Source organism: Phoenix dactylifera, chromosome 5 (genome assembly GCF_051530095.1).
Source record: "Phoenix dactylifera cultivar Ajwa chromosome 5, Ajwa_hap1_PhDact_Kaust_v1.1, whole genome shotgun sequence".
Taxonomy (NCBI): Eukaryota; Viridiplantae; Streptophyta; class Magnoliopsida; order Arecales; family Arecaceae; genus Phoenix; species Phoenix dactylifera.
The window spans coordinates 19,288,096-19,310,035 of record NC_143194.1 but is presented as its reverse complement, the minus strand read 5'-3'; the positions used below and the strand labels follow the sequence as shown (position 1 = coordinate 19,310,035).

The 21,940-nt window shown below is 44.1% G+C and overlaps 1 protein-coding gene across 1 annotated transcript; it reads left to right on the top strand.

Annotated features, from left to right (window-relative positions):
• The first annotated feature begins 16,918 nt into the window (after positions 1–16,918).
• On the top strand, positions 16,919–19,436 carry LOC103718810 (cyclic dof factor 1). The gene is made up of 2 exons (XM_008807795.6): positions 16,919–17,258; positions 17,910–19,436. Exons 1-2 carry the CDS (start codon positions 17,139–17,141, stop codon positions 19,173–19,175), a joined length of 1,386 nt encoding a protein of 461 aa, XP_008806017.1. The 5' UTR covers positions 16,919–17,138; the 3' UTR covers positions 19,176–19,436.
• Positions 19,437–21,940: the final 2,504 nt, after the last annotated feature.

Below are 21,940 nucleotides of genomic sequence, written 5' to 3'. Positions count from 1 at the left end.
GCAAAACAAAGATATGTTATTAGTACAGATTTATGTTGATGATATCATTTTCGGTGCTACTAACAATCGCCTCTGCGAAGAGTTTGCTGATTTGATGCAGAGTGAGTTTGAGATGAGCATGATGGGAGAGCTGAACTACTTCCTCGGGCTTCAAATCAAACAATCTGAAGGAGGCATCTTCATCAATCAAGCAAAATATGTCAAGGAGATGCTCAAGAAGTTTGATATGGAAGGAAACAAATCAATCAGCACCCCCATGAGCTCATCATGCAAATTAGATCAAGATGAATCAGGTAAATCTGTAGATCAAAAACTTTATAGAGGTATGATAGGATCTTTACTATATCTTACTGCAAGTAGACCTGATATTATGTTTAGTGTTTGCATGTGTGCTAGATATCAGGCTAATCCTAAAGAATCACACCTAGCTGCAGTTAAGAGAATTTTTAAATACTTAATAGGAACTAAGAACATAGGGCTATGGTACTCTAAAGAATCTAGCCTAAACTTAATAGGGTACACAGATTCAGACTTCGCTGGATGTAAGCTTGATAGAAAAAGTACCAGCGGGTCGTGTCAGTTTCAAGGAGAAAACCTAATCTCATGGTTTAGCAAAAAACAAAACTCGGTTGCATTATCCACTGCAGAAGCTGAATATGTGGCAGCCGGGAGTTGTTGTGCTCAAATCTTGTGGATTAAACAACAATTAGAAGATTATGGCATTAAACAAGATAAAATCCCCATTAATTGTGATAATACAAGTGCCATAAATCTAACTAAAAATCCAATTCAACATTCAAGAACTAAACACATTGAGATAAGACATCACTTCATAAGAGATCATGTATTGAATAGTGATGTGTCACTCCAATTTGTTTGTACTGATAATCAATTAGCAGATATTTTTACAAAACCCCTAAGTGAAGAGAGGTTTAGCGTGCTTAGGAGGGGATTAGGAGTGATTGATCCATCCTAGTAGGAGTTTCCACTAGATTAATTGATTTTGATGATTAGAATGCGGTTAAAATAGAGTTTACATTCAATGATCATCAAATCAGATCCCAATTAGGTGATTTTTCCTCATTTGGCACGGTTATAGCATGACTTTTAGGTGCGTGCCAAGGTTAGAGACGACTCGAGTAAGTTTCAGAGCCGGCTCCTAAGGGGGAGTCGACTCGCGCATTTGCGGGAGTCGACTCGCAAAGATGGCAGCTGAGGGGGAGTCGACTCGCACATTGTCGGGAGTCGACTCGAAGTCTACAGGCGCATAAGGAGAGTCGACTCGCGCATATTCTGGAGTCGACTCGAGGTCGAGTCGACTCGCGACTCAGGGGAGTCGACTCGCAGTCGGGATTCGACTTTTTAACCCTAGGTTTGTCGTTTCGCAAACACTTTTCTTTCAAGCCGCCACTGTTCAAAAAGCCCTAGAGCCGACTCCTAGGTCTTCCCCGATCGTCTCCAACCTCTGTTCGGTCGATTTTTCACCGGTTCTTAGGGTTTTCGTCCGTTCCTAGGTCGTCTCCGGTCCGTCCCGAGTCTCCTCCGTCGACCTTTCTCCGTCCTCTAGGTGTTTCTTCCCGTTTAGGTCAAGATGCCTCGTAAGACCGTGGTTAGGAAGAGGTCCCGTCCCGAGGCCGGTCCCGAGCGGCGCTCCAAGGCGCGGCACGATCCCGCGAGGCAACCACCTCCGGCTCGTTCCCCGCCTAGGGCGGTTCCCGCGAGGCCATTGGCCGGGAAGGTCGTCTCCACCGGGAGGTATGTCGATTTCGACTTCCTCTCCCGGGAAGGGTTCACCATAGGTGAAAGACTTAGGGTCCAGGGCTTAGAGTTCTTCCTTACATTGGACCTCCCCACATATCCAGGGCTCGTTAGAGAGTTTTACGGTACCGTCCATCGGGGAGATGGGGGTATCGAGGGCACAGTAGCCGGTGTCCCTGTGTTTGTCACGGAGGATCTTATTGGCCACATCCTCCACCTTCCACTAGTTGGGGTGGCTCCCGCACACCCTGAGGATAGAGTTGAGGCCCTTACGGTCGTCTTAGGGCATCCACCTCAGTCCCCCCTAGACGAGGTATCTGCTAGCTCACTTCCTGTTGAAGTGAGAATCCTTTTGAGTATTCTGTCCAGGTCTGTCTTCCCTAAGACAGGAAGATTTGATTTTGTAAATGAGAGGGACCTAGCTATTATGTCTTACATTCTTCAGGACACCCCGGTCAACTTCCCCAAACTCATATATAGGTATATGTGTGAGCCCCTAGATAGACCTAGGCTCACCCTCCCATACGGCATGATTTTTACTCTTCTCTTTAGGGAGTACGAGATTCCCATTCCTGAGAGGGAACCCTCTCGTGCATTGCGATGGACAGATCGCTTGTGTACGGGGACCATGCACAGGATGGGGTTTCAGAAGAGAGAGGGGGTATGGGTTAGGAAGTCTACCCTCACCGCTCAGACCACCAGACCTTCACCCAGTCCTGAGCCCGATTCAGACTACCTAGACCTTCCAGACCATCCAGACCTTCCATCCACTCCTCCTGCTCCTACCACCTCCGCCGGACCTTCCTCCTCGGCACCACCCTCTATGGCGGTCCGGATTGATCCTGAGCAGCTCCGGGAGCTGCGACAGGAGATAGTCAGAGAGGTGAGGGATGAGCTGCTTCGGGAGCTTCGAGGTGCGGTGCCTGCTCCCACTCCTGCACCCGTATCTTCTCAGTTGGTCCCTTCCTTGACAGCCGTGACTGACATGACGGCTCATGTACGGGAAGAGATCTACAATGTCCGGAGTTTGGTCCAGGCCCAGTTCCACAGCATGAGTGAGGTCACGAGCTCCACTCGACAGATGCGAGAGGAGATAGGTCGTGACATGCACACCACCACCGAGGGGGCCGAGCGCTTGGCGAATGTACTCATCGACAAGCTGGACGCACTTCAGACATCGGTGACTGGGCTTCAGGCGTCGGTGACAGAGCTCTCCACTACACATAGCAGAGCCACCACGTCTATCATCACACAGCTTGGCCATGTCACAGATGCAGTCACCCTCCTCATGGAGCAGAGCCGATTGAGAGGAGGAGCACCATCCTCGAGAGGAGGAGCCACATCCTCCAGAGGAGGAGATGCATCATCGAGAGGGGGAGATACATCCTCGAGGGGGGGATCTTCATCCTCGAGGAGACCATAGATGTTCTTTTTGCTTTGTTTTGTATTGCTTTGCTTTACGTATTGTATGCTCAAATGTATTCACATTCATATCAATACAATGAGTAGACATCTTATCTTCATTTCTGTGCCATTTGATGATTGGTTGTGCCATTGATTGTGTGTGATTACCTCCTTTTTGGTATGATGACAAAAAGGGGGAGAAATATGTATACAATATGTAAAAGGGGAGAAATATGGATGAAATATGTAAAAGAAATCAATGGAAATCAATAAAAAGACACACAAATTTGTTCTAAGTGGATTCGGTACCTCGAGGCTCATTATCTCTCTTTTGGGGCTCCTAATGGAGTAATCTCCAGAATCTATTCAAGGAATATTCGGAGATTAGCTGAATCCTACTCAAGAACAAATTGACAGATTTTCCCTCTAAAAACAAAAAATTCAGTTCAAAAACTTCAAAGCATTAAAAGAAAATTCAGAGAATCAAAACATAGTTGAATGCATATGTTGAGGGGGAGAATCTGAATTTTAATCAAGCTAAATCATTAATGACATATAAGCCAAACAATTTATTGCATAATATGAAGGCTTATATAATTCCAAATGAAAGGGGGAGCTTTAACTCCGAAATTTGCTGTTTCACTCTTTTCAAACTTGGATAAATTAAATTATCAGACATTTGAATTCATTTATGGATTTTGTTTCATTATTTATTGAGCAAGTCATTTTACATATACTCAAAGTTTTGTCATCATCAAAAAGGGGGAGATTGTGGAGTGATTGATTAAAACCCCATTTGATTTTGATGAGCTCAAAGCATTTGAGTATATCTTGTGATTACTAATGAATTCAATTGAGTGTTTCAGTGAAAATCCTGTCCAAGTGTCTCTAGATTTGGTTCATAGTATTTTGGATAAGTTAAGAAGTCTGCTGAACCAAAGTCTGAGACTCGAGTCGACTCCCGAGTATCACGAGTCGACTCCAAGCGTATCAAGTTCACTGGCACGAGCTCGAGTCGACTCCAGACTAGTACGAGTCGACTCCGACTGAGAACAGAAAGAAGAACAGAAAGCCTCATCTCAGAACCTGTCAACGAGTCGACTCCTGAAGTGCGCGAGTCGACTCCAATGTTCAACGAGTCGACTCCAGGGTAGAAAGAGTCGACTCCAAGAGGTACACAAAGAAAAGTCAGAGAGCAGTTTTCGAGTCTGAGATTCGAGTCGACTCCCAGACAGCTCGAGTCGACTCCAAGACAAGCTTCACGTCAAAAGGCAGAAGACCAACTTTCGGAAACTGAGAGCCGAGTCGACTCCAAGGAAGTTCGAGTCGACTCCAAGACTGGATGAGCCAAAAGACAGAGAATCGGGAGTTCGGGCTCTGAGATTCGAGTCGACTCCAAGGACAGTCGAGTCGACTCGAGTGGACAAAATTCAAAATTGGATCCACGGACTTCAGTGGATGAGCCGACTCCAAAATTGCCAGGTCAGCTCCAGAAGTTGGCGAGTCGACTCCGGGTCAAGACGAGTCGACTCCCAGTCGTGACGGCAACTTTAATTCAAATTTGGAACAGTTGCCGAGTCGACTCCGGAAAAGCTTGAGTCGACTCCCGCTACAGCCGAGTCGACTCTTGATCGCGCGAGTCGACTCCAACCCACCAACGGTCATATTGTCAGGCTGCGCAGAGTGTGCAGAACGGGCAGAAAAAGCAGTGTAACGGCTAGTTTCCGTGGGGGTTGGCTTAAATAGCCACAGAAGACTGTAGCAAGGCAGAGAACAGTCATTCCACTCCAACTAATCAAGGATTCAAGCTCTGCAACGTGCTCTTCAACGAAAAAGGGAAGATCTGCATTTACAGCTCCACCTACATCTTTCCAGCAATTAAAGCCTTCTCCTCCAGCATTCAAGTCGACTACACATTCGAGAGGAGACCGGAGTTCAAGAAGCCATTCCTCTACTTCAGCTTAAAAGCGTTTGAGGGCTTCTAAACTCCTCTTTTGATTATATTGTTTTACATCTGCTTTTGAGAAGCTTATTTTCCTTTCTTTCTATAACTTGTATTTACTTGGTTCAATCGGGGGATTGAATCAAGGGGATTAAGGTTGGTTGGTGAGCCAAGTTAAAACCAACGTGTGTAAGGGTTTGATTGTGAGCCCGGAAAAACAATCGGGGTTGGTTCTAGTCGGTGAGCCTGGGAAAACCGACCGAGTTCGTTGTGAGCTCGTAAAACAACAAGTTTGGTTGTGAGCTTGCAAAACAACCAGCTGTAATCCAAGGGGGTTATAGTGAATTCCCAAGAGAGACTTGGGGAGTGGACGTAGGAGCAAGGGGTAGCTCCGAACCACTATAAAACTCTGTGTTTGCATTGGATTGTCTCTTCTCTTCTTCCTCTCACATCACTCACAGCACTTAGCATTAATTAAATAACTTGCAATAGTTTTTAATTAATCATCCTTAAAGTTTTAAATATCTAAATTAATTTAAAACCCAATTCACCCCCCCTCTTGGGTTGTCTATCTGGGCAACAGGTAGGTTTATAATTTGACATTTCTATCAGACATAAGTAATTTCTGGATTAATGCTGAGCCTTAATCAAAGTCATCTCTAATTTTTTTTCTTTTGTATATATGAAGTGATTATGAGAGACAACAACCAATATAAAGAAATCTTACTTATAATTTAACCACTCTCTTTATAACTTTTTCTATGTTTTCCCTATCCCATTAGACAAAAAAATTCTTAATTTATTTCCTTCCCCCCGAATTGATCTACTTTTTTTCTCCTAAGCTGGCGCAGGGGAAGTGGGTCGAGGCGAGCATGTCGCCTTCGAAGAAGGATGGAACGGGAAGAGCAAGCACATTGCTCTCTTGTGATCACACCAAAAGAAAATTTGTGGAATAATTTGATAACTTAAAACTTCAATGAAACCAATACAAGGGAGTGGAGTCTTTATATAATAAAGGCGAGCCACACATAAGTAGAAAGACAAGAAAAATAAAGAAAAATTTTAAAAAAATAATTCTAAAAATACTGAAAAGATTCAATGGATTGGCTGAAGCAAAATTTTAGAGCAATAATTCTAAAAAGATGCTAAAAAGATTCAATGGGTTGGTTGGCTTTTTCTTCTTTGGCTGGATTCTCCAAATAAGGTACGGCTGAGATCGCGGATAGGAGATTTGGAGTGGATGCCTTGGTTGGCCTTTTCTTCTTTGGCTGGATTCTCCAAATTAGGTGCGGCTGAGATCACAGATAGGAGATTTGGAGTGGACGCCTTGGTTGGCCTTTTCTTCTTTAGCTGAATTCTTCAAACTAGGTACGACTGAAATCATGGGTAGAAGATTTGAAGTGGACGCCTGCATCAGGGCCTCCCTCCTGTGAAGAACTCGATCCCAAGTTTAATTGAGTGATGTTTGATTCGTGGTACTCGTATAAGTCCTTCACATTAAATGTTTGGGAGATATGGAAATCATCAGGAAGGTCCACAACGTAGGCGTTGTCGTTGATTTAGCGGAGAACTTTGTAGGGTCCAATCTTCTTTGGCTTCATCTTGTTGTAGGTGCCCACTGGAAAGCATTCTTTTCATAGGTGTGCCATGACGAGATCACCTTTATTAAAAGTTTTGATTCGTCGATGCTGATCTGTGTCGTGCTTGTATTTGGCGTTTGCCTCCTTGATCTTTTCCTTCACCTCGAAGTGCAAGCCGGAGAGCTTTTCAATCATGTGATCAGCGGAGATGTTCATCCCTGGGAGCTTTGGGAGGAGAACCAAATCAAGAGTATGACTCGGCGTGCTACCGTACACGATTTCAAAAGAAGTCTTTTCGGTCAATCTGTTGAGCATGTTGTTGTATACGAACTCTACTTGGGATAGTTCTAGGTTCCACTGCTTTGGCCTCTTTCCTGCAATACAATGGAGCATGTTACCCAAAGTTCGGTTGGTTGCCTCCGTTTGACCGTCCGTCTGTGGGTGGCATGTGCTGCTGTACTAGAGGGTGGTGTCAAGCCGTCGCCACACTGTCCTCCAAAAATGGCTAAGAAACTTGCTATCTCGATCAGACGTGATTGTTTTTGGAATTCCGTGCAAGCGAACAACTTCACAGAAGAAGAGGTTGGCAATATTAACTGCATCTGTCATCTTCTTGCATGGGATGAAACGACCCATCTTAGAGAATCTGTTGACGACGACGAAGATGGAGTCTATGCCTCTTTGGGTTCTTGGTAGTCCCAGGACCAAGTCTATGGATATGTCTTCCCATGGGACGAAAAACGGGGTGTAGAGCCCCGCATTTTGTGACTCGCCCTTTGATGTTTGGCAGATGTAGCAGTGGCGCACGAAATTGCCGACGTCCTTCCTAAGCTAGGGCTAGTAGTACTTTTCTTCCACGAGGGTGATGGATTTGTCTCGGCCAAGGTGACCACTGAGACCTCCGCAATTTAGCTCTCGAAGTGAACTCTGGAGAATACATAGTTGGTTGCCTTTGAAGAGGTAGCCCTCTTCGATGTGGAAGCTGCCTTCCCCCGTTTGTTTGATTTGCACTTTTCCCAAACCTCATAGAAGTCTTCATCCTCGGCATAGAGGTCTTTGAGGAAGTCGAAGCCTACAACCTCAGTTCGCATGGTGACCAACAGGTCGGCCCCTCGACTAAGAGTGTCAGCAACTTTGTTCAGGTGCCCTGTCTTATGTTTGATAACATAAGTGAACTTCTAGAGTGTGGCAATCCATCAGGCGTGCATCTGATTAGTGTTCTTCGAGCTATCGAGCAACTTGAGGGCTTGGTGGTCGGTATGTAGTAGGAACTCCCTCTAGAAGAGGTAGTGCTCCCAATGCTTCAAGGCTCGGACCACCGCATACAGCTCGAGTTCGTACTTGGACCACTTCTTTCTTGTTTCACTAAGCTTTTCACTATAAAAGGCCATGGGTCTCGATTCTCGGGAAAGAATTGTGCCAATGCCTACTCCAGAGGCATCGCAATCCACTTCGAAGAGTTTTTCAAAGTTGGGCAGGGCCAACACCGGAGAGATTGTCAATTTTTCTTTGATGGCGTTGAAGCTTTGTTCGGCTTCATCGGTGCACTGGAACCTTCCTTTCTTCATGCAATCTGTTAGTGGGGCGGCAATGCTGCTGAAATTGCGCACGAATCACCGATGGAAGGTTGCTAAGCCATGGAAGCTCCGCATCTTTGCTGCATACTTTGGGGTAGGCCATTCTCGGATGGCTCGCACCTTCTCGTCGTCGATGCGGATGCCATTGCTGCTCACAATATAGCCCAAGAACACCAAGCTAGATATCATGAAGCTGTATTTTTTGAGGTTGAGGAAAAGTTGGGTTTCTCGGAGTGCGGAGAAGACTTGCCGTAGGTGCTCGAGATGGTCCTCCTTTGTCTGGCTATGCAGAAGGATGACGTCAAAATAAACAACCAGAAACTTGCCAAAGAAGGATTTGAGTACCTAGTTCATCAGCGCATAAAGGTACTCGGAGCATTCGAGAGTTCGAATGGCATCACGGCACTCATAGAGGCCTTCTTTCGTTTTGAAAGCTATCTTCTATTCATCTCCAAGACAGATTCATATTTGGTGGTAGCTGTTCGTCCGATTCCTGTCTACCTAAAAATATGCTAGACAGATCGTTGTTAGAACCGACGAACAAAAGTTAAATTTAATTTCTACTCTTACCTTTCCTACTCGAAGAATAGCGGTTGTAAGAGGTCGATCCACAGGGAGGCGATTAGAGTTGCATAAAAATCAGAACGTTCACTCGGATTTGAAATCGATTTTTGAATGATTAAAGAAAAACATTATTTTGAGGATGTTGATGGATTCTCTAGTCTACCGGAGAATATTTTTTTATTTAAAAATAATAAAAAGATAAGTACTTAGAAATCAAAGAGTATTTATGAATTCATGAAATGTTTAACTATTCAAAGGAAAATTTTTGCATAAATTAAAATGGATGAAGACAAGTGCTAAGAAAGATTGAAGCCTGGAACATAAATTGCATAAAAGAAAATTTCATAAATTGCAACTAAAACGAGAATTTTTGAATGCATAAAACAAACTGCAGGAATTAAACTTAACCTAAAACATGAATTGCATAAAAGAAAAATTAATGGATTGCATTAAAAGATTTCATAAAAAGAAAACAGAAATTAACTTGAACCTAGAACAGGGATTGCATGAAAGAAATTTTGCTAGATTTCATAAAAATAAATTGATTACAAAGGTAGAAATGAAGATTGGTGGCTTGATGCTGTCTTTCTTCTGCAAATAAAATAAAGAAAAGAAATAACAAAAAATCAAAAAGAACACTTCTCCCTTTCTCTCCCATGGTGGAACAACATAAAATATTATTTTTTTTTTCTTTCTTTCTTCTCCAAAAGAACAGAGCAATGCTCTGTTTCTTTTTTCTTTCTTCTCTCCCACCGAGCTCTCTTTTGGTTCCCACCCCCACAACCGAGCACACCTCCTCCCCATGGCCTCTCTCCCCTTCTTATAGCCCTTGGAGACGTGGAAGAGGCGGGATCAGTGGGATAGGCTGGGCGGATTGCGGAAGGTGGGCTGCTGGCTGCGTGATGCTGGGGATCCGACGGGAGCTGGCACGGTGGCTGGCACGGAAGATATCTTGGAAGCTTCACGGCTGGCCACGGGATCAACGGGAGGACGTGGAAGAGACGCTGGGATGGAGCGGAAGAGGGGCTGCTGGCACGGGCTGAAACGCATGGATGGAAGGTTCACCGCGTGATACACTAGGGATCTGATCGCAAGATCCTTGGGAAATAGCTGCCGGTTGATTCGGTTGGGACGCGCTGGTGGCGGAATATCCGGAGAAGATGCTGGGATGCTGCGATTGCGGAGGATCTTCTCTGCTTCGGCTGGGCGATGCTGGGATGGAAGTTACATGTATGGAACGTGGGATGCTTGGCTGCATCGCTGTTTGAATCTCCATGCATGCGGGCTGAAATGGTGGGACTCTGCTGATGGCAAAATATCCGGAATGGCTGAAGGAAGAAGAGGCGTTGGGATTGACGGCTTAAGATGAAGACACTGATTTGGAAGGTGCAAGGACAGGATTGGAAGGAGTTGGGAATCCGGAAGAGGAACACGGATGGGATGAATCCTTTCTTCTCCCCTTCTTTCGCACGGGATGAAGCTGGGCGCTGTGCTATTGAGGTGCGCTGATTGCGCGTTGGGGACGAGCTGGCAGCGACGCGGATGGAAGGTGGGGACGCGGGCTGAAGAGGAAGGATGTGGCCTTGCTTGGATCACGGGAAGGAAGGAGACGCGGGCGTTGCTGACGAAGCAGGGACGCGGGAAGGCTGATCCGGCGGGAACACTGCGGGCGGCTGGAGTGGAAGATGAATCGGGAGCTGGAAGACACCAAGTTCCGTCCAATTAGTCATATATAAAAAAATAGTATGATATGAAATTTGGCTTGTAGACGGGTCATCTATTCTGGCTCGAGGTCAAGTGCAATTCTTTCAAGTCATGGGTCACCCAGCACCTTATAGTTATAATATAGCCAATTTAGATTTTGCCCAAAATTAATTTCCAAAAGCACAAAAGAAATGGACCCGATTCGGGCCCGATTTGAAGTTAAATTTGTACTCAATGTGCATTTTATCTCTAATTTATACTAATCTATGTTAAACCCAAATATAATATTAATCCAGTGAATTTATTATTATCGGTTAACAATAACACTAATTTTAGTAACATGTAGGTCGCACTTTTGTACTCTCATCAGTAGCCTCTCTTGAGGTCGGCCTTGGAGAAGATCTTGGCACCTTCTAGCATATCGAGCATGTCGTCCAGGCGGAGGATGGAGAAGCAGTACTTGATGGTGATTTTGTTGATGGTGCGATTGTTGATGCACATCCTCCAGCTTTCATCCTTCTTGGGAGTCAGCAGTGCTAGTACCGCGCAAGGGCTCATGCTTTCACGAACTAGCCCCTTGCGGATTAAATCCTCCACCTGGTTCTGCAGGATCTCATGCTCCTTCGAGCTCATCTGGTATTGTCGAAGGTTTGGGAGGCTAGCACCGGGTGTGAGATTGATTTGGTGTTGAATGTCTCGCATGGGAGGAAGGCTGTTAGGTAACTCCTTGGGCATGATGTCCTTGAAGCCTTGGAGTAGGGTGCACATCTCTTAGGCATCGATTTTTTCAGTGTCTTTCAGATCACTTTCAAAATTATTAGTAACTAGGAAGGATCGTTCCTCCACTCGAGAAAGCTTGGGACGAGTTCCTTCTCGCATAGGTCTAAGGACAATCTTATGCCCATTTTTGGTGAAGGCATAAGTATTATCTCGACCCCTATGGATGGCGTTCATATTGAACTACCAAGGTCTGCTTAGTAGAATATGACATGCATTCATATCCACTATATCACATAATATCTCATCTTCATAATGTCTTTCAATAGAAATGGAAACTCTACAGCGCAAAGTTACCTTGATTTCACCAATATCTTTAAGCCACCCGATTTTGTAGGGTGTCGGATGCGTTTCTATAGGGAGTTTGACCTTTTCCACCTAGGACTTGGAAGCAATGTTTTCACTACTTCCACCTTCGATGATGAGGTCGCACACCTTCTGGTTCACGATGCACGTGGTTCGAAAGATGCGATGCCGCTGGAAGTCAAGTTTCTGGCGTAGTGCGTACATCAATTGTTGCACCACGAGGGAGAGAGCTTCCCCATCATCCCCGTAGGTGATGGCCTCATCATCGTAGCCCTCCTCATCTAATGCATCATCGTGTCCCTCATCAATGTCGTCGGCTTCAGCGAGATTGATTATCGCTCGTTTTGGGCATTAGTTGACTAGGTGCCCCGGTTGATTGCACTGGTAGTGTTGTGGGCCTGAAGGGTCTGAACTTAGTCCCACATCAGATAGATGGCGGATAGGTCTGTTCCTTAAGTGGAGGGGGAGTACCCCTTTCTCTTAGGAGGCGCCTTTTGTGGGGCAAAGCCGTGCGTTGGGAAGAGACTATGAAACCCTCTTCAAAGCGGACAATACCTTCTGGGAGAAGTAGTTGTTTCCACTGCCTAAGCTTGTGTGTGGACTAACGTTCTGGGATCCGGGGTTTGACCTCGGCCTCATCATTGGTGCTTTCATTGAGAGCTCTTCACCTCGGAACAGACATTTCCGCTAGGGGGGTATGTTGTGGGCCTGAAGGGTCCGAACTTAGTCCCACATCGGATAAGTAGCGGATAGGTCTGTTCCTTAAGTGGAGGGGGGTACCCCTTTCTCTTAGAAGGCCCCTTTTGTGAGGCAAAGTCTGGCGTTGGAAAGAGACTATGAAACCCCCTTTAAAACGGACAATACCTCCTGGAAGAAGCAGTTGCTTCCACTGCCTAAACTTGTATGCGGACTAACATTCTGGGCTCCGGGGTTTGACGTCGGCCTCATCAGGTAGCATTTAGTTCCCCACGATGGAACATACGAGTTGGTGGAAGGAATCCGTGTCGCATTGTTTTCTCCAGTCGACTTGGATTGGTGATTGTCAGGCTCTTTGTTCACAACGGGTGAGGCCTCTCAAAGAGGAGCCTTTCCTTTATTTGGGATGAGCTCGCTTGTTGAAGTGGTTGGGGTGCCTCGTCCGTAGGCGGGGCCCTTTTGAGTACCCCCCTCCAACTGCTTTTCGGCCTTTGTAGCTAGTTGGACCGCGTCGTGGAGACTGTAGACCGGTTGGAGGTAGACCCTATCTTGGATAGGGAGTCAGAGTCCACCCACGAACCGAGCAACTTCTTGTGCTTCTGTCTCCTCCAAGTTGTTATGAGTAGAGAGCCTGTAGAACTCGGTGATGTAGTTATTGACAGACCGTGACCCTTGTTGGCAATTTTAATATTGCTGGAAAAGGATTTGATCATAGTCAAGGGGAAGAAATCGGGCTCGTAGCATCTTCTTCATTCGTGGCCAGGAACGTATGGGTCCTTTGCCTTGTCGTGTGTAGGAGATTTGTAGTTGCTCCCACCATGCCAAAACGCCTCCTTTAAGCTTGTAAGCTACAAGCTTGACCTTCTTTTCCTTCGGGGTCTCCATGTAGTCGAAGAAGCGTTCGACCTTTGCGAGCCAATCAAGGAAGTCCTCGATGTGTAGACGGCCATTGAAGGATGGAAGATCTACCTTCATATGGTAGTCCCTCTCATTGCGGCCTCCGTAGTGGTCACTATCTCCGTAAGGGTTACCGCCACTATAGCGATTGCCATCACCATAGCAGTTGTCTCCACCCCCGAAGCAGTTTTCACCATTGTAGGGATTGTGTAGGGGTTCCTCATTGCTAAAGGAGTCGTCGTAGGGTGTGCGCAGAAGAGGACAAGTCGCGGGCCTAGGATGAAGTTGGCCAAGAGGAGGAAGGGGAGGTTCGTGTTGTTCTTTGCGTCCAATATTAGAAGTTGAATTCTCGTGACGAATTTGCCTTCCGACGTTAGGAGCAAGTGCTGGAGTAGAGCCGTCGTCATGGATTTGAGCAAGTCCAATGGCTTGGGTTATCATCACCAAAGCTTTCTGAATTTTATCCAAATCTTGTTGCATCTTTCGTTGAGCCGCACCGAGGGTTTCAACGGTTAGCACTCTCGGAGTACCGTCTGCGGAGTTGGAGCCCCCCAATCCATTGGTGGCAGAGGCCATTGGAGGGAGAGTGCCTTGCTCTGATACTACTTGACGCAGAAAAAGCGGGTCGAGGCGAGCACGTCGCCTTCGAAGAAGGATGGAAGGGCAAGAGCAAGCACGTTGCTCTCTTGTGATCACACCAAAAGAAAATTTGTGGAATAATTTGATTACTCAAAACTTTAATGAATCCAATACAAGGAGTGGGGCCTTTATAATTCTAGAAAAATAAAGCAAAATTTAAAAAAAATAATTCTAAAAATGCTGAAAAGATTCAGTAGGTTGATTGAAGCAAAATTTTAGAGCAATAATTCTAAAAAAGATGCTGAAAAGATTCAATGGGTTGGTTGGCTTTTCCTTCTTTGGCTGGATTCTCCAAACAAGGTACGGCTGAGATCACGGATAGGAGATTTGGAGTGGATGCCTTAGTTGGCATTTCTTTCTTTGGCTGGATTCTCCAAATTTGGCGCAGCTGAGATCACGGATAGAAGATTTGGAGTGGACGTCTTGGTTGGCCTTTTCTTCTTTGGCTAGATTCTCTAAATTAGGTGTGGCTGAGATCGTGGATAGAAGATTTGGAGTGGACGCCTGCATCATTAGCATCAAAATAGTGCTTAGATATATGGAGATGCCATGATATATGATAATTATATGTATTGATCCTATACTTCAGGGTATTTGCTAGGCCTCATAATGAGTTTAAAGAAGTTTTAGAAAAGCAAGTTTATATATATATATATATAAAACAAAAAAATACATAGAAATTAGGAGGGGGGGGGGGGGGGGTGTATTCTCAGATATATTGGATCTAGTTAATTTACTTTGGATAGGCCTTTTCCCCATTTCTCCAAGAAGGAAACCATATTTGATGACTTATTTTCCACAAAAAGGAAACAATCTATTGCACTTTCAATAACAATGCCCCCTCCCCTCTGCTCTTTTCTGCTTTTTTTTTCCTAAAATATTCTACTAGATTAACAAATATCTTTTTTAACCCTAGATTTTTAAAGTTCATGCTCTTAAGAATGAGTTGTCAACCGTGTCAACACTTTTTGAATTTTTTTTAAACTTCTTGCTATGCTTCTAATTACGTGTTGATCGATTTTTCAACAAGAATGTAAGTCATAGAATAATAGGGATATGCATGCAGGATAGATTTTAATAATACAAGATCAATTACTTACTTTATTAATTAACATAAACTAAGCGGAATGAAGGCATAAAAACTTAGCTTAGTAGATTATTAGTGATCAAACTTGCCATATTATCTTGCCCGAGGGATCATTAAATCCATTCATTAGCTTAGCTAGCGTGCCAAATTATGGTGATTAAAATTGCAAAACCATCTTAATTTAATGCCGGAACCTCATGCTCTGTTATTTGGCATCGAAATGCCAAGCCAGATCACGTAAGGACTTAAAAGGACTTGGAGGAATCTCCATAAAAAAAGAAATAAAGTACTTAAAAATGACGCGTGGAGACCGTTATCCCTTTCACACGTCCTGAAAGACCTCAGAGGCCTAGTCACCTTCAAATTGTCGTCGCGATGTCACCGGGAAAAGGCCAGGAACGAGACGTGTCAGCCTTCAATTTCATCAAGGCAAAGGTATCTGAGCACCAGCTTATATTAAGGCACACGTGTCGCTCATCCTCAAGATCTTCTCTTAAACACGTGTCCTGTTTGAGGGGCACGTTCCATTCCGGTTGATATATAATAGAACGGGACGGTCGGGGTGGCTGATTTGCGAGCGTCGGTTTGGCATTTGCTTTACCTTTAGTGATGGGCCCACCGAAGATCCTGCCGCGTGGCAGATAAGGAAGCGCTACAGGAAAACAAACACCTCATCTTGTGCAGGAAGGAGTAAAATAGAAAATGACATGTCCTCAATTGTGAAAAAAATTATTCAGATAACTCTCTCTCTCTCTCTCTCTCTCTCTCTCTCTCTCTCTCTCTCTCTCTCTCTCTCTCTCTCTCTATATATATATATATATATATATATATATATATATATATATATCAAATCATGCCAAGTAAAATTTTATTATCTTTATTTGATGGAAAGTGAAATGGTATATTTCCAATCTTTTCATAACATAATTAAAAAATTTTGACTTGATATAGCCTTCTAACATACTAGTACATAATTGGTTATAGTTATGTCTTCTATAACTAATTGTAAGGCTAAGGGTCAAAAAAAAAAAAAAAAAAAGTTGATACGTTACAAATCATAGTTATGCAATTTTACGGAAAAAGAATTAAATTTGGCATTACAAATAATAGCAAAATGAGTATTGCTAATATCCAATACTTATCTTTGGTTAATTTTGGATCCTATCTTTTGTGGTTAATTGAATGGATATACTATGAAATTTGATTATCTAGTGGCATCACAAAAAACTACATTTGGAATAATCATCTTATTCCAAAAAGAGTCATTTTGCTGCTTTACAACTTTCTTTGGCGCTTTTTGAATTGGTTTCTTTGTAGTGTGCCACATGGTAGAGCAATAAGAAAAGAATGTGGCAGGCAAGTGATCTTTTAAAATGAGATTTATCATTTATAAAAATAATACTGTTTTAATTTAAAGTTAGATCACTTCACTTAGTAAGCACATAGAGATATAAAAACTTTAGTGTCAACACATCAATATCATTTAGTCTCCCTATGTAAAATTATATAATTTCTGAACAAAGAAAAGAAAAAAAAAATCCCCATCTCCTAGACTCGCTTGTTCAAATCAAACTGCAGTTCTTATCATGAAATTTGACAAAACAGTGTTCAATATCGTAAAGAAGAAAAGCCACAAAGCATGTCAGAACAATGTTATAGTTAAGAAAAAGTTTAGTGAAAAAAAAATAAAAAGGTGGGGTGGGGGAGAGCAACATTTTGGAGAAGTTGCTGCTTACTGGGTGATGATTCGGAACCAAGGAAAGTGTCTTACTTTCCTTCGCTCCCTTAGAGCCAAGAGGTAAAAGAGACATGATTCTATCACCCCAAATACACTCCAAACTCATAAAGTTTCCAGCACAGTGATGACACCAATCCAATACTAAGTTCCTACAAGTCAAGCGGGGAGTCTATTTTTGACGTTCATGTAGGACCGGGAGAGGTGAGAAAGGGCAAAGAGAATCAAATAACGCCCTCCCAGGGCCACAAAGAAACTTGTGGCTCAGAATCCCTTTCCCCTCTGCTGATGTGGCCCTCCCCCTCGCCCCCCTCCCCGTTAAACCCCAGGACGGGGCGGTAGCCGAGCACTCCCCACAGCCAAATCCGCAGAGGAAAACAGAGAGAACACCAAAAGAGAAACAGAGTATTCGAGCAGAGATAGATAGATAGATAGAGAGAGAGAGAGAGAGAGAGAGGAGCAGGAGGAGGAGATGGCAGAGAGCAGAGACCTTGCGATCAAGCTCTTCGGGAAGACGATCCCCCTGCAGCCAACCGGAGAGTCGCCGCCGGTCTCCGGTGGCAGCGAGGAGAGCGGTGGGAAAGCGGAGAAGGTAAATTACTTGCCGGTGGTAGTGTGAATAGTCTACTTACCATGAAAGAAAAAACTCAGTTCTTTTTTTGGGGTTTGTCTGGAGTTCGTTTGATTAGCGATTAGAATTATTCAGAGTTATATGGTGCTGAAGGGTTTTAGTGGATTGCTCTATGGGGTTTGTGCAGTCGCGTTCGCGGGGAATTTGAGGTGGTGCTCTGTTGTGGACACAGAGGTTGGGTTTTCTTCTTCTGGGGAATTTTTTTGTTGTCAAATGTTTTGAGGGATGATCCCTGATGGTCGTCGTCAAATTTTTATCAAATATTTCTTTCACTTCCTCTAATTATGTCGGAGTTTAGTCTGCTTTAACGACTTTATGAAATGAGATTTTTGTGTCGTGAGAACAGAACAAGTTGCATAGAATTCTGGCTTGCCATGAGGATTGATCATCATAAATATTGGAAGCAGTTGGACTGTATACATACACTTCTCTAATATCTACTTAATATGGATTCAACAACCATTGGATACATTCCGGTGTATAGATTTGTTTTGTTTAAAGTGATGCTTGCTTTCAACTTAAAACTCTAAAACTAGGCATGTACTTTTTAAAACTTCTGAGAGGGGACATAGAATTTACCAACATATCTAACAATAAGCTTTGAAATTTCAGGATCACAAAGAAGCAGCTACTCCGGAAACCAAGGACCAAGACATGGAATCCCCAGATTCAGAAGAGAAGAGTGATCCTCCAACACCTACAGCAGGCGAGACTGATAAACTTTCCTCTGGCAATCAAGAGGATACAAACATGAAGGATTCGACACCCAAAGAGCAATCAAATGAGACAAGTAATTCCCAAGAGAAAGCACCAAAGAAGCCGGACAAGATCCTTCCTTGCCCTCGCTGCAGTAGCCTGGACACCAAGTTCTGCTACTTCAACAACTACAACGTCAACCAGCCAAGACACTTCTGTAAGAACTGCCAGAGATACTGGACTGCCGGCGGCACCATGAGGAATGTCCCCGTGGGAGCTGGTCGCCGCAAGAACAAGAGCTCCATCCCCCACTACAGACACATAGCCATGTCAGATGCCACTCTCCAAGCAGTTCGATCTGATGCTATGGAAGCAATTCACCATCCTCCCATAAAACCCAATGGCACTGTCCTTAGCTTTGGCTCCGACATGCCTCTCTGCGAATCAATGGCCTCTGCACTGAACCTTGCTGAGAAAAACATGAAGAACTGCACCCGAAACGGGTATCACCAAATGGAAGAAAAGACGGTTCCATTGCCTTGTCGAGCGGAGAACGGCGATGAGCACTCCAGTGGATCATCGGTGATGGCACCAAATTCTAAACAGGAGGCAGCCAAGACTAGTTTGCAGGGAGTTCCAGCTCCAATTCCATGTTTTAATGGAACTCCATGGGCCTACCAATGGAATCCAGCTGCTCCTCTCTGCACTTCAAGCTTTGCTATTCCATTCTATCCTGCCCCAGCTTATTGGGGCTGTGCAGTCCCTGGCTCTTGGAGCTTTCCATGGCTCTCACCTCTAGCTTCTTCTCCTCCTCCTCCTAACAGTGGCTCCCCAGGATCAGGACCCAATTCTCCCACCTTGGGCAAGCATTCAAGGGATGGAAATATACTGAAAAGCAGCAATCTGGAGAAAGAAGATGGCCTCACACAGACCAATCAGGAGAGGTGCATCTGGGCTCCTAAAACATTGAGGATCGATGACGCCGATGAAGCTGCAAAGAGCTCTATATGGGCTATGATTGGTATTAAGAACGACAAGGCTGGTGCAGTGAGTGGAAGAGGTATCTTCAAGGCCTTCCAGCCAAAGGCAGGCATCAAGAATCATACGAACGAGACCTCCCAACTGCTGCATGCCAACCCTGCAGCTCTGTCACGGTCTCTTCGCTTCCAAGAGAGCTCATAGAGGAGCAAAATGCTGAAGTTTTGTAAATTTAAGATGACTACTAGTAAGGAGATGGAGCCATCTCGGAGTGGTCTTTCCTCAGATGTAACAATAAGAATTCGCCATCTTCACCTAGCTATGATGGTTTGTTTGTTTTTTTTTTTTTTTTCCTCAACGTAAATAGCTGATGAGTAGCAGAGAGGTAGATTGAGGAGACTGAGATATGCACTTGTACATAAATAACTTAGCCAACTTGATCAAAGGGGATGTTCTTCTCTACAACCTTCATGTTTTGAATTCTGTAATCTTCACTTGCTCTACTCACCAGGATGTCTAACTGACGGCAATGGGCAATTCTACTACTTAGGCCTACTTGGATCAAACACCAGTGACAAGTTCTGGATGCTGGAAATGGAGAAGATAGAAATAGGACCAAAAGCTCAAAAAGGATAAAAAAAAGGTCAGATACTGCCATGTTTGCCCTGTATTGGGATATGGAAGATACTAGGATGGCAGGATTAATCACAACATGCTTGTTTTGAAGCATGGAAGAGACCAGGGTGGCAGAAGTAACCCCCTTCTACAATGCCTTGAACAAGGCACAACAGTTCTACAAAAGGTACACACAGGGCTGGGGAAAAAGAGAAAAGTTTCTTGTAGGCCCCACCTCTGAGGATAGAGATGAATTCCCACCACAAAGTGAGAAGCATTTTTTTTTCGTTTGTCCTTTCCAGAGTCTGAGTGGACTGCAAGCAAAAGTTGAAAGAATGGGACGATAGCAATAGGGCGCTTTTTTGGACTAACAAAGAGAAAACATTACTCTAGGAAGAAAGGGATGCTGGACCTATTCCTTAATGCCAAGTCTACAACTGTAGGGTGAATTCAGAACTTAGAGCAACATATTCTGAATTGAAAAATGGCTAGATTCATCACCGGAGAGAGGAGAAAAAACCTCACCTGCGTAGCAGCCCTCACCGGACCTTTTTTCCACTAGGGAATGTTCGATGCAGGTAGAAATTTTGCTCATACCCTTCCCTACCCGTAGGTTACCCTACGTGTGAGTACGTCACCCCGGTGCCACCTCAGTGCCAGCTGGATCAGATAGCGTTCCCACCGAGCATGTTCAGACGGAGGGCATCCGGTCTTCAACCATCTTGAAGATATGTTATTTCCAATTGCCTTGCATTTTAGGAGGGAGCTTTTGCCACCCCACTCTCTCTCTCCTTTTTCTTTTTTGTGAGAAAAGCATCTCTTTGTCATTTTTTAAGCTGTACGTTTTGAATCCCTTGTTCCATTCTTATCATGTTTCTTGCCCTCTCCTCCTTTGAATAATATCCTTTTGATCAACTTGATGCAGATTTCAGATTCTCTTGGGACTTTGAATTACTACAAACATGCTGTCAAGTGCATTTGATTCAATCTACTTCCATAAACTAATTAGTTAAAACAATGATGCTTTATATGTACATTTTTTTTTAAAAAAAAAAGATGCTGAAAGACAAATCCAACTCGCACATCTTCAAATATATAATTACCAAACCGACCAATATAAGAAAATGTTAGTGGAGGTAGAAAGGTTCCTTTGTCAAAGGGTCGGTCTATAAGTTTATTGGCACAATTGATTTGCCATTTGTATGCTCTCAGTTACCATCTCTTATTGCCCTTTAATATGTTCAGCTCTACTAAATTCCACTTGGACTAAGTTTTTTAAAACTTTTGATCGCCATCTATGAACCGGCTGACTGCTCTAGGATTTCTAAACCATCATGTTTTGACCTCAAAAAAGTCTTCATATTTGAGTTTCAGTTAAAGGATATGAGTCTAGTGAAGAAAGAGTGGACTGTAAGTAAAATTAGATCAACCTTTTCATTTTTTGTTTGGGTAACGTGGCTTAATTACACAACTCAAGAGTAGATACGACCAGAAGAATCGGAGAATGAAATATAATGGAGTGGTGTAGCGGTAGATGCAATGGAAGCCCAAATCACTCAACTTGAATGGTAGCTGACTTTTCATCTGAAGATGACAGGGATACTTGGAGCTCCTATTCTTCCCCGTATAGGTATGCGATGATACCACTGGTATTCTGGGAGCCCCCGCCCTCTAGTTCTCTCAAGGTGAATTTCAATGGTAGCGTAGCGGAGGGTGGTAGCAGATATGACGTGGGCTTTGTGATCAGAGACCACGACTCCAGATTGATTGTGGCCGGAAGCCGGCGCACATTTGATGGATTTGTCCATGTGGTGGAGTTGTACGCGGCATGGGAGGGTCTTGTATATGCTAGAGTACACCTGGGTGCCCGACGGATTCTTCTAGAGGGTGACTCGACCACAGTACTGGATTCGCTGCCGACAGGCCAGGTCGGACTTGCACCCATTACTCCGAGACTTTCGGAGCATGGGGGAGGAGTTAGATTTACTTCGGGTTTCGCATGTATTTCGGAAGATGAACAGGGCTGCGGACTGGGTCTTCTCCTATACAGCCCACAATTCTGGTTTTGTATTTTGGAGTCCCTCCGATCATGTGCCGTAGGTATTAGATCGTGTTTTGCTTTGCGATAATTCTGAGCTCTCTCATCATTGTATGTAGTGAAAAGCCGGTTTACCAAAAAAAAAAAAACAAACAAATAATGCCACTTGATCCACCACATCATTTACTTCTTGAGATATATATTTAACTTCAAAGGTCTCCGAAGATGCCCAATCTTCCATAATACAATATGCGATCAAACTGACGACAGACAGGAAGTCTCCTGACCCTTTCTCTTTTGAACCTTGAGTACAATC

Bases quoted from the DNA above. Each gene is read 5' to 3' on its own strand.
- LOC103718810 (XM_008807795.6), top strand. From the start codon at position 17,139: ATGGCAGAGAGCAGAGACCTTGCGATCAAGCTCTTCGGGAAGACGATC. The intron at 17,259-17,909 runs GTAAATTACTTG...TTGAAATTTCAG, and splicing joins GCGGTGGGAAAGCGGAGAAG to GATCACAAAGAAGCAGCTAC.